General features: G+C 34.4%; 1 protein-coding gene and 1 long non-coding RNA gene across 2 annotated transcripts; one reads left to right on the top strand and one right to left on the bottom strand.

Annotated features, from left to right (window-relative positions):
- Positions 1-1,328: 1,328 nt before the first annotated feature.
- On the top strand, positions 1,329-4,367 carry LOC130645598 (uncharacterized). Its single transcript, XR_008982715.1, has 2 exons — positions 1,329-1,725; positions 4,137-4,367. It is a non-coding gene; the product is annotated as an uncharacterized LOC130645598 (long non-coding RNA).
- A 265-nt stretch (positions 4,368-4,632) lies between these two features.
- Positions 4,633-11,337, bottom strand: LOC130645597 (uncharacterized). The gene is made up of 2 exons (XM_057451637.1): positions 10,797-11,337; positions 4,633-10,493 (listed from the first exon to the last, which is right to left on the bottom strand). The coding sequence occupies exons 1-2, from the start codon at positions 11,060-11,062 to the stop codon at positions 9,260-9,262; spliced, it is 1,500 nt and encodes a 499-aa protein (XP_057307620.1). The 5' UTR covers positions 11,063-11,337; the 3' UTR covers positions 4,633-9,259.
- Between the last annotated feature and the right edge of the window lie 2,021 nt (positions 11,338-13,358).

Raw genomic sequence — 13,358 nt, 5'->3', positions numbered from 1 at the left:
TGTGGCAATCGAACGATTAAATATGTCAATAGCACCCGCAGACTCCATTGCGCCTGATGATTTATCATGGTTTATCTGACAATTATGTTCAAGCTTCCAAATTTCATACTCAGGGGTGTCTTTTTTATTCTCCCACATTTTACATCCAAAGCAATGTCTTGATTTCACTTCAATGTCTATACATTTGTCTCCAGAGATAGATGTTACAACCCCATGTAATGAGGAATGTCCTCTTTTTTGCCATGAGCCATCTATTGAAACGCGCGTACAAGATATGTCATTGACAAAATCAATTTTTGGATCTTCTTTTGCTGCAGCTTCCATACTGCTTTCTGCTGCACTTTTATATGCAATCATTGCTTTTTTATTCAGCTGTTTAAACAGAAATGATGACAAGCATTTGACTTCATGACTGATGAAAATGTCTTCATGGCTGAAAATCCACATCCTATTTCCCGAAATGCAATAACCGCTCTAGTGTTCACATCAAATGCTCTACGACCTTGAGTGTTTTTGTTTGTAGTGGTTTCAGGAGATGTATAAAATGACTTAATCCAGCCACACTGCAAGCAACTGATATTTAAGGAATGAGCAAAACCTCGTCGTTTTAATTTGTCATCAGAAATACTCACTTCACCAGCACAATTCGGACAGGCAAGTTCTCCACATATATTTTTGAGCACATTAAGATGAATGATAATAAATAAGTCATTATCAATATCTTCCAAAGACATATCAAAAGTTATTTTGTTACCATTATCACGTCTAGATGCTGAAGATAACTTTCTTTCACTGGAACTGGAGTTAGAAGTTGAGCTTGAAGGTGTATAAACAACACCAGCAACGATCACATTTGACACTTCAGAAGATGAAGTTTTTGGGACAAAACCGTTCCATTTTCTTTTTCTTTTTCGACTATAGTTCTGTTTATTGCTACTTTTTGCGAAGCAATTGAGCTTTGCGAGCGAAGCGAGCGAAGCGAAATTGTGGAGCACGTTTGCTACACGCGAGGTATACCAAGAGAATTATTGAGATTCTCAAAATTTCGATAGAAAAAAAATCATATAAAATCAGCGTAAAGAAATAGGACTGATATTTTTGCACATAAAGCTAGGGTATTTTTTTTTCTAATAAAACAAATAAGTTTGGACCGAGGGGTTAAAGTATAAGTTTAGTAAAAAATGCAATAAGTACGGCTCGTACCCCCCCACCCCCGGATTGTGACCACCCCCCCGTCTTTTGGTCCGGATTATACGTCCGCCGAACTTAAACACACAAAGAGGAATATGCCGTGAAGAAGAAACGGTAGTCGGCATTTTAGACACGTATATTTTACAGACCCAAAATATGCCTTATTTCTTTGTATTATAGCTAATTATGGTATAAATAATTAATTAATTACTTTACAATTTTGCTTCTAATACTATTATAGTTGTATTTTAATGGAATATAATAGTATTAAAACGGTTTTCTTCTTTTGAAGAAATTTATTGCTAGTCCTGTTTCTAATCGACTTTACTTGTGTATTTTAAGCTTTTTTGTTGCTGTGCTTTTTCTGGAGATTTTAGTTGGATTGGAAAGCTCCTGTGTGAGGTACCCTTTCCTAAAGAAAAATTGAAGTAATTTGTACAATTATAACGCGCCGAGCTGTGTTTTATTTTATTGTTTCTAAGAAGATGTAAGAATACAATATTATCAATTTTAATTGGTTTTATCCAAATCAAGGTAAGGCTTAATCACACGAAAGGTAGCTAGCTAGCTAGAGCTCAGTTTTGTATAAAAGAATTGAAAGTAATTTGTAGAATACATATGGAGAAGCTGTATTACTACCTAACTGATAGCCAGATATAGGAAAACCTGTAGCTAGGGCGCAGACAAAACAAATAGCTCTGGGCGCTAGAGTGAGCTGACCAACCGTTTTTTATCATTTTTTATTTATTATATAAGTAACCTGTTACAGTAATTAAAAAAATATCCACTTTTGCTATCAAACCAACAGCAATGTAATTGTCAATAGGAATTAGTTTTCCGTACACCCTCCCTGAGAACAAGGTTTAAAACGACATTAAAACATTAAAACTGTCATTAAACAGAACTTCAAGGATGCCCAAGCATCGGTCCTATTCTCGGTCCTATTCTTCCATGCAAATCTTTACTTTCCATATACTATAGTTTAGTTCAATCACATATCCAATATGGTGTTATCAACTGGGGATCACCAAACACTAAAAATATAAACACCATCAATAGATTAGTAAATAATTGTCACCAAATTCTAACAACCAATAATAATCAAACTATAAACGATATGAAACTTTTAACATTCAATCAGATATACATGGTTAATGCCTGCAGGTTGTTATTTCAGTTTCATAAAAATAACCTACCTCCTAATGTTTACAACATATTTAAAAAATCTGATAGTGTACATAATCATAACACCAGACAGTCTCAAAACATGGGTCTTCATATTCCTCACAGAAATAGATATCTTCCTTTACTATATCTTGGTCCTACTTACTGGAATCAATATTGTGTAAACTTGAAAAAAGATACTCTCATATCAACATTTATACATCACTTAAAAGAGAAATTATTAGTTCTATAGTATATCAAACATATTTTTTATGCGATACTATATAATATATTATTAGTATTTATAAACAACATCATTTGCTCAAAGTATTACCAATACTACTCAATAGTTTTTGTAATCTTTCAATACCTATTCCTTTAATTTTATAACTTATTTAAGTTCATTGTCAAAGAAAAACACTCCCCTTTTTGCTCTTTTCTCGGTTCCCCCACCCCCATAACATTTTTTTTTAAATGTATATAGTTTTTAAAAAAGAAAGTTTATATATTTATATGGTGTACACGGCTTAGAAAACCCTTGTGGTTGTATTTGTGTATACTTAGTTGTAACTTTATTCTTCAAACAGAATACATATTTACTTACTTTAAGCCGCACCACGTCCTCTAAACGGCGTGGGCATCTTCGAAACTGCTTGTAATTTTAGAACAAGGGTGCTGATAAGCTGCATACGCCGTATAACGTGCAGGCGTTTTTGGGCAAGTTTAGCGTTTTGCAAAAAAATTGAAGTATTCACCCGAAAAAACCTGCAAAGACCATAAAGTAAACTATGTGGTAGTAAAGTTCTTAAAAGAACTGTTTTTGATGGTTTTTGATAAAATTTACTTGATAAATAACTTTTAATTTTTATTAACTTCTTTCTCTTAAAGCATCTTTTTCCAACTATCGTCCACAAGGTATGTTACAAGGAATTGAATTTTGAAAATGCTCCAGGCAAGTTCGGGAAAGTGGGGGCGGTTTTGGAAGACAATCACTAATTTAATTGGAAAAGTTGCCCGAACTTGCCCTTATATATGTGGCTGTTTGCAGCTTATTGACACCCTCTTATTTTAGAATATTCTCAGGAATAATAGACCAAGAGAAATTACATCACAGCTTTTTTTCCACCGCCCATGTGTGTTTGAGAACAACCCACATAACAAAGTTCATTATTTTTTAAATTATTTGTGTAAAAATTACTATTTCATTCACGATAAACCATTTGTCAGTCATTTTATTCGCCCAACAAAGAATCCTATCCAAGGTGCTTTTCTATTAGTGCTGAATTTAATAATTGACATGGTTCAGCATAGTTTTTAAAAGGGTCTGATTGCAAAATATGATTGCCAAAGTTCAGCACTTGTAATATTTGTGTATTTGTGTACTCAGCTTCTAAAACACGCACAAGAGACATTATAATTTCCTCTGGGTGATTACATTAATGTTGGTTGAAAAAAAACTGAACGATGAGAAGCATATGTTTTTAAATGGGTCTAGGACAATAAACTTATTTAATTTCCCTTGGCCTTGCATCAATCAAATTCTGAAAAAATAAACACTTCTAAAATGATTTTGTCAGATTTGGAAACTGTTGGTATGGTTGGAACTTTGCGTATAAAATTAGTAAAGTTGCCAAATTGTTTAGTTTTTTTCTTTTATACTTTTCCGAATTAGCCTTAATTATTTATAAGATGAAAAACAGTGCTTTCAATTCCATTGACTTGACCATCCCTTAAAGGCACTGGAAGCTTCACTATATGAAAATGTTTTCTTTTTCTTTTAGATTGTGTACAATGGGAGTGAGTGATGTAATCTTCTAATGCGTGTGGTAAAAAGAAGGCGAATCCGTTATTGTTTTTCTGCCCAAATTTGAAGCTATTTAATAAATCTTGATAAAGTTAAAAAACTGTTTTGATTTGTTTGTTTTTGTTTTAATTGTTTCCCGTGAGTTTTCGAAATTCGTTCCAGCAGATTCTGTGGCTTCTACTGCCGGTATTTTTACGTGAAAAAAATACTGTTTTGTTGTGAGGTCATTTACGAAATCGTTACGTTAGGACCAACTTCTGCGGGTTGTACAACTCGATGTATCACATATCTTTCGGAATACTGCTAAAAGTGTAATTTTGTATTGCGCTCTTTACTTTTACCAATTTGTGGGAAAAGGCGGTACAAAATTTTAACACGCGTTATTCGTTTTTGTTAGTTTCGCGTAATCTAATTTTCTCGCACATTTTGAAAAGAATATCCCACGCACATCAAATACTCGCGCAGTCTATTCGCAAAAAAAACTGTTTTTGAGCAACGAATTGTTCCGCAGAGCGTTCATTTTCCTACCTCGTCCCCAGGGTTCTTCTATATGATATTCAATTTTGATGTATTTCGGAAGATGTTAGCGCCAAAGAAACAAGAAGCGCTAGGGACAAAGTATTGGATAGTTTAATTTTGCTTGCAACTTGCGAAATGCTTCGCAACCTTTTTTTTAATTTCTAGTAGTAATTTTGCTAGTATCCTGTTGGTTATCTGCATTATTTTTATCCATACTGACAACGTTATATAGTTAAAGTAGCTAGCTAGCTAACTTCACTTTAAATGGGATTTGTGATTTTAAAATGTGGGTTTTAGACCGGCAAAATAATCAGAAAGCAAAGTAGATATGTCAATATCTCTTCCAGATCAGTGTCTCTAAATTTGGGGCAATAAAGGGAGAGGTAAATTTGGGTAAAACTTCTTGATGTGGTAACTATGGGCGTTGCTAAGGAACTTTTTTGCTATAAACGAGTTTCTAAAGCCTCAAAAAGCACAAAATGTATCAGTTTATCATTATTATTGATTGGTAATGGAAAGTAGATATATTAAATACTCAGATTCCAAAAAAGAAAAAAAAATGTAATTTTTAGCGTTTTAAGGTATTTTTTATAGCCCTACCACCTTAAAACTTTGATGCCAAACAACTTGGAAACGAGGTGGTGACGTCAACCTTTTTTCACCACGTGGGAAAGTAGGGACCACCTGGGACCAATTTGTGTAAGTTTTCCAAACCTGTGTCTCCGTTTTGGAATGCACAGGTTTATGGCGTCATCAAAAAACCTTTAAACCACAATATTTCCGTAACCGTTTGTTAGAAGTACATGATTCAATACATTTTCTTGATCACCATTTCAAGATCTATACGATAAAGACAACGGATATACAAATTTCTAAAAAATTTTTTGTGCTTTGACTGGTCTTTGCTGAAGTCAGCAAAATTTTAAACCCCTTATATCCCATTATGCAACTTGTGGAAGATTTACACAATTCCTTTTTAAGCGATAAATATACCCTGGGTGTGTTTATTGACCTTTCAAAAGCTTTTGATACTGCTAATCATAAGATTTTACTAGAAAAACTACATGCATATGGTATAGACGGAATTACGTTAAAGTGGTTTGAAAGTTATTTATCTAATCGCACACAGTTTTTCAATGCTGGGAATGGCAAAAGAACTGATAATCTGGCGATAAAATGTGGGGTCCCTTAAGGCTCTATACTTGGGCCTCTCCTGTTTTTGATTTACATTAATGTTCTTCATTATTCCACTCAATTTCTAAATCCCATTATGTTTGCAGATGATACTAACCTTTTCTATTCTCATAAAGATCTCAATACACTCTACAGAACTGTACACAACGAACTTATAAAACTAACAGAGTGGTTTAGGCAAATAAATTATCTCTAAATGTTAAAAAGACCAAATATACATTATTCCACCGAGCGCATAAAAGAAAGAGACTACCAACAATATTACCGGAATTAAAAATCGGAGATTTCACAATCTCACGTGAAACAGAAACGGAGTTCCTGGGAATTTTACTAGATGAGAGTCTTACCTGGCGGAAACACATTGAAACTGTAAGTATAAAACTTTCAAACTCTATTGGTGTTCTTTATAAAGCTCGACACCTCCTAAATAAACATTGTCTAATAAATTTATATTTTTCATTCGTACATAGTTATATAAATTACGCAAATATAGTTTGGGGCAGCACTGATAAATCTAAACTTGAATCGATATATAAACGTCAAAAACACGCTGTAAGGACTATTCTTTTCCAAGACAAACTTACGCATAGCAAACCACTACTTCAGTCTATAAACGCTTTAAATATTTTCCAGATAAATATTTTTCAGAATGTATGCTTTATGTATAAAATGAAAAACAAATCTATACCCTCCATAATTTCTAACATGTTTCAAGTAAGAGAAAGTAAATATTCAACCAGGTCATCCGGCCAGTACTATCCACCATACAGAAAAACTAAGGCCAGTGAGTTTTCAACTCCATATCGTGGTCAGTATATCTGGAATAGCATACACAAAATTGTTAGATTTGTACTTGACAATGAGCGATCCTTTAAATGTTTTCAAAACAAAGTAAAAACATTTATATTACACAGATTGAACAATAAAGTCTTATACTTTTAGATCTTAATTTATCTTTTGCAGGCATTTGTTATTTAGCATTTTATACGTAGGTTATTTTAATTCTCTTTTTCATGCATATTTTTATATACAAGCGTCTTTATAGCAAGAGCATGATATGTTATTTCAACAGGTTCTCAATGATAAGACTAGTTATTTGTCTTCTGTGAGTTTCCTGGTTTACAAAGGTGTTTAATTAGATAGCATTATTACATATTTTTAATCTTGTAACAATTAAATTTACTGAATTTAATACTGCACTAACAATTTACTATATACCTTTGTTTAGGCGTTCGTCGCAAACATATGATTCTATACATTTTCTCGATCAACGCTTTAAGCTCTACACAACAGAAGCAACATGAAAACAAGTTTTAAATTATTTTTTGTGGATGGGTTGCTGACGTCATCAAAATTCAACTGACCCTTTTTTACTTTTAAATCTGCCTGAGTGGGTTTTTTCACGGGGCTTATCGACTAGTCTCTCAATAATTGAGAAACCTATCTGTCAACCTATCTGTCAATAAATATACGTTAAATAAACGTATTTTGTTAAATACTTCAAAGTACTATCTATATTATAATACCCATATATGTTTGTCTGTAACGGAAAATGGTACCGCAAGTAGCGAGGACGGCTGAATACGTGGATTTTTCCACAGGCCACCGACTAGTCTATACTAATTACACTAGCATGTATTATGTTTCCTGATATTTTTATGTAAAAATAAAAGTTTGAATACACGGAACAATTTTCCAGATCAATTTTTCGAAAATAATATTAACTCAAATTGACTTAAATTGTTGCGTATACATTCTATAAAAAAATCATGAATCTCTTAAATAATAGCCGTCGTCTGTCTGTCTGTCAGCGAAAGTCGCGTCCTGTTACCGAAACACGAAACGCGATATATAAAGGACGGGCAACCGCGTGGATTTTTTCACGGGTTAACGACTAGTCTATATAATAATACCTGTATGCGTCTGTTTGTCACGCAAAATGGTAACCACAGTAGCTAGATATACGAATTGCGGAGAATAAAGGACGGGTGAACTCGTAGATTTTTCCACAAGTCACTGACTAGTAATATTAAAAAAATAATACCAGTATGACATAAAAGTGCTCAAAAATTGATCTAATAAAATCAAACTGGTCTGCTCAAAAATTAATGTAATATGATCAAACTGATTCGATTTTATTACATCAATTCGTCTCATGGAACAATTTTATTTCAAAGAAACCCAGGTGTCAAAAGAAATTTGCCCGTATTTGCCTATTTTTACTATTTCCATCTTCATGAGAAGTTTACGGTGTGAAAAATCTTTCTCTTTGCAATATCTGAAAGCAGTGGCTTTGGAAGTTTCCATAAGTAAAGAATAGATTTTTGTACAGAATGAACTTAGAAATATGATACCTCAACTGATGACTTTGTGACACCAACAAAATGCAATTGATAACCACCTTACTGACTCAACTATTACGACCTTAATACAACTGCCAGGGGCGGATCTAGCAAATTTTCTTTGTAGGTCATGATGCGCAGCATCATGACCTACTAAGAAAATTTGAATATACAGCTGGGGGTCTTGGGGGGCGCTGTAAGCCCCCCAAGCGGGGTCAGGGGCGGAGCCCCAGAAGCTTTCGCTAAAACGGGCTTTGCGAACCCTGAAATAGGCTTAAACGGGGACAAAAAACAACCTCGTATGCAGACGTTTTAGACCTTGATAACAGAAACGAAACATTCTCATAAACGCCGCAGCTCAGCATAAACACTTCAAATAGAAAAAGAATGACAACTTAAATGTATTTCGTTAGCATAAATCATTTTTAGACTGTTTCGCCCAATGTCAGGGCTCGTCAGCATGCCTAGGACAAACGAAAAATAGAATGAAAATATAGTTCGTTAAGCCCGACATGGACAGTCATAATGCCGCTCCGGAAACCAGGTACTGTCGGCTGGAGTCAGGCCGAGCCCGGAATAAGGAAAATTTATTTATAGAAAGAAGTTATTGTTAAAGTGGAAGTAAAGAAATGGCTCTGTCAACTGCACGCACAGGAATTAATTATCATTGCAGCTAGCTGTTTTGTCACATCATCGTATGATGATTGTAAAATTTTCAGAGGGTTGAGTATTATCATTACAGCTTGCTGTTTTGTTACATCATCGTATGATGATTGTAAAATTTGCAGAGGGTTAAGTATTATCATTGCAGCTTGCTGTTTTGTCACATCATCGCAAAAACAAATGTACTGTATATAACTACTGTAAGAAGGTAAATGAAAAAAACTAAAAAGAAGGTAATTGGATTCATAACGTTATCATCACCTTCATCACCACCACGTAAAATTTAAGCATTCGAGAAAGCTTAGAAGGAAAAAAAAGACTTAGTTACTCCTTGACCCAGGTACTGTCAGCGGAGCCTACTGAGCCCGGGGACAATTTTGAATCAATCAGGTTTGTCATCACCAAAAATGGGGAGGGGGGGGGAGAGGAGAGAGAGAAATATATTGAGTATGAAACTTAGGCTGGTTTGAATATGTAAACCATTTTTTGATGTTTCATGTTGTTTAAAAAAGTTTTTGGCAGCTGGCCAATGTCGAAAAGGTTGAGAAAGCAATTTCTGTAACTTAGAAGTTTTGTTAGCAACCTTGTGACCAAAAAGGATACATGGCAAACAAAATGCTCCATCCAAAGTTGGTGAATATTTAAGCCATAAAAAGGTCTTTAGCCATTCATGCCGAAAGGAACGCCCACTTTTTTTAGGAAAAATAAAAGATTTATCGGGCACAAAAACATTGGTGATTAGGTTGTGTACACCTTTATCATTTAGACCTGAAACTTTAGAAAGGAAAGAGGCAACGTCATATTGATGTTCAAAATTTAAAACAGTAGCAAAGGAAATATCATTTAAAGCTTTGTCATTGTTATTAAAATCTTCAACAGATGTGCTATTATTGTTACTATCTTTATAATCTTCAGTTAGTTTATTGTTAAAGGAAGCTTTATTAGGAAAGAAATTAAACTGTTTATCTTTAATCACAGGTTTTACAAGAGATAATTTCCCTGTTGCCTGTGCATCCGGAAAAAACCTTGTTTGCCTTTTCACAGGAGGAGATAAAACTTTTGTGTCCGCAGCTGAACCTGACTTGCGTTTATGTATCTGCTTAAAAATAATTGGAACGAAATGATTAGGTGCAAAATTTTCTCTGGATGGAAGTAAGCCCTCATAGCAAAACAAAATGTGAATAGCAAAAGCAGAGCTTGGTTGTCTAGGCTCTATTAATTGGTTAAACAACATTTGAGCTTTTTTGCATCCATAATCTGGGTAATAAGAAAATATATTCCTGTTTGTGACAGATGACAGAGCAAGCATAGCAAGAAAGGAACAATATTTCCGATCTACTAAATTTAAAATGGCTACCTCCTTAACTAAGTCTTCTTGTTTTTTGTCTGTGTTAAATGCAGAATTGCAGACAGACATATTGAGAATATCTTCCATAGATTTAAAGAGACTTTCTGGAAGAGCAAGGATAGAAGAAAATAGAGGATGCTTACAGTAAAAGCTAGCATTCATCATTAGCTCCACTGACACAAGAATTCGTAAGTCGTCAACCATCACATTTTTCCCAAACAAACACAACGCCATAGAACTGTACAGGCAATTTCCATTGACCTGAGACCTGTAATAAAAATAGGTATTGCTAGCTATTCTAAAACTTTAACTACACATTTTGCCAAACTGCTGCCTATTAAAGGTTTGTTTATGAAATTCAACTTGCTCAATATATAAATAAACTAAGAATGCATCAACAAAAGAAACTGAACAAGCAAGACATATTTGAGATGACCTTTGCACATTTTAAAACAACAAAGATTATTCATAATCTTTTTTAAGACAATATTCAGCTGCATAGTTAGTGGTCATAGTAACAAAAACGCATAGCTATTATAGAAACAACAAAAGATAAACATAAACAACTCACTTCAACGTAATTGCGCAACCATCCTTCTTTGCTTTCACATAGGCAGGAAGGTAGTATTCTGCATGGCAATTTCTTTGGATAAAACCAAAAGTAAGTTGTTTTTGCAACACGTCAGTAGATGGCAAAACAGAATTACATTTAAACTTTTTATTTAATTCGGCGTAAATTTGAGGTAGCTCATCAAAATTTTCGTTTTCAAAAACTAACTCCACACGCTCTCTCAAGCTCTTGCAAGCCATGTTGAGAACGGAAAGAATCTTCCGCATGCCTTACTTATATTTATACCAACATGCTACAAATTTTGACAGGTTTGTTTAAAACTTTCTGACTAAAAATAGGTCAGGCCCACATAGGTTGATTCTAGTCAACGGTGAAAGCCTCACGGGATAACCTAGAGCCAAGACTGGCTGGCTTCAAAATTTCTGACTAAAAATAGGTCAGGCCAAGATAGGTTGACTCTAGTGTATGGTGAAAGCCTCACGGGATAACCTAGAGCCAAGACTGGCTGGCTTCAAAATTTCTGACTAAAAATAGGTCAGGCCAACATAGGTTTGATTCTTGTCGACGGTAAAAGCCTCGCGGGATAACCTAGAGCCAAGACTGGGCTGACTTCAAAATTTCTGACTCAAAATAGGTCGGGCCCACATAGGTTTGATTCTAGTCGACGGTAAAAGCCTCGCGGGATAACCTAGAGCCAAGACTGGCTAACACAGGTCAGGTCAACATAGGTTGATCCAATTCGCGTTATGAGAAAACAAGGAGAAATATTTCGATCTTCAGATTCCGGGTAAATTCGACAGAATTCGATTTTAATCCTCGGCATTTTTTTACTAGGTCGCGTGACAGGGTTGACCTAGTCTAAATCCGCGCCTGACTGCCACCTGCACTTATGGCTAAATTGTTTAGATTGAATTAAATACTTGACATGCTTGGTAGTGGGTAACCTGAGTAATCTCACACAGTCCTTGTGGTAAACAAATACAGCCATATCTTCAGTTCTCGTCGAGCTCTAAAACTTTTCAAATGAAAATTTAACGCACAAAGCGTCATTTCCACCTGCATTATAATAAAAACAGTTTTCTTTTAATAACTCCTTTTTTCAATGTTGAATGCCCATGATACTTATCTATTAGACACCTGCATGCTATATTTTTAGGTCCAATACCTTTTAGAACCTATGATATTGGCTATTATTTGAAACTACCACTAAAAATTTCTATGAAACTTGCAACACAAATTTGTTTCTTCAAGAAGAATTCTTGCATATTACACCTAATCTCTCAACATATATTTTGCTACATTGCATTTCTATCATTGTGCTCGTCAAAGCTGCGAGGATAGGTCTGCGATAATGATTAGTGTAAGTTATACAAGCCTTTCTCTTTTAGATTACCAGTTACACTCTTTTCGTACAGGAGAGTTCTTATGATGCAAAAGACACAACAGTTTATTGACGATTAATTGTGTCTCAAATATAAGCTGTTGAAGAGCTGTTTTTGATCCAATTTTAAATCTTGCTAACACTATTGCAAATTCATAAAATTAAGGCGCGACTAAAACCATCTTGAACTTCACCAAAATTGGGTAACGCAAATTTTTAACAGTATAGAGCATGTTGCAGCTAGTAAATATCAATATCAGATTATGAGTCACTAATTTACGATTTGTCAGACAAAAAGAAAAAATTGTGTGAATTCTTATACGTCATTGCTCTTTTATAACAAAACTTAAACATTATCCTGTAATTTGGACCTCTTCAAAAGCCGTTTTAATCAGAGCAAAGAAATGACGATCGTGTAAAAAGCCAGTAACTATTTGCTTGTTCTGTTGCATGTGCTTATGGTCGGCCTTTTGACATATAAATCATCTGCGTTGGAGTGCGCACTAATTACTTTTAATTTTTACTGCTGGGGTTTAACTAAGTCTTAGGTCAACTAGCTATATTCAGTTACAACCTGGGATTTAAACACAACATGCTTTATATACCTTTTTTGTACGTATTATTTCAAATTTGTAAAAAAGTTACTTTTTGGCCACAAGTTTAAATGTTTATTGTTCTGTTGCGGGTTTTATCCATATCACTCGGAACCTTTACTTGGTCTAAGCGCTAAAACATTGTTGTAACTAACTTGTCTTACTTTTAGATGCAAATATAAAAGCAAAATAACAAAACAAAGTTGAAACACAGTCATTGTATACAGCATTTCTTGCTGGATTGGATTACAATATAATTTTGTCAACCTTGGTCTTCTAATTTTATCTACCTTGGTCTTCTACCTGGAAAATTAATAAAAACAGAGAATACAAATTTCTACTAATCTACTATAATCAGAATGTTTGCTGCAAGTTCAGTTATTGTTGGAACTGCCGGTGGCCGGTTTGTTGATAAACTAGAAATTTGAAAATGTATGCGAATCTCTCTTTAATGTTGATATTACTTGGCAATCTCTTGTATGTTATATATCTTCATCTAGCATTTTAAATAATTGGACGATTGCTTGCAGGTGTTGGCGATTGATACATAAGTGTATGTGCTGGTGAACTGGTTTGCTTGCATAACCG

The sequence above is a fragment of the Hydractinia symbiolongicarpus genome, chromosome 5 (assembly GCF_029227915.1).
Source record: "Hydractinia symbiolongicarpus strain clone_291-10 chromosome 5, HSymV2.1, whole genome shotgun sequence".
Lineage (NCBI taxonomy): Eukaryota > Metazoa > Cnidaria > Hydrozoa > Anthoathecata > Hydractiniidae > Hydractinia > Hydractinia symbiolongicarpus.
The sequence above is the reverse complement of the archived record's forward strand: the minus strand, read 5'-3'. Positions and strand labels throughout refer to the sequence as shown.

What these genes read in the sequence shown, in the direction of transcription:
- LOC130645597 (XM_057451637.1), bottom strand. Translation starts at nt 11,062, where the DNA reads ATGCGGAAGATTCTTTCCGTTCTCAACATGGCTTGCAAGAGCTTGAGA. An exon ending in GGTTGCGCAATTACGTTGAA is followed by an intron (nt 10,494 to 10,796) that starts GTGAGTTGTTTA and finishes TTTTTATTACAG; the next exon opens with GTCTCAGGTCAATGGAAATT.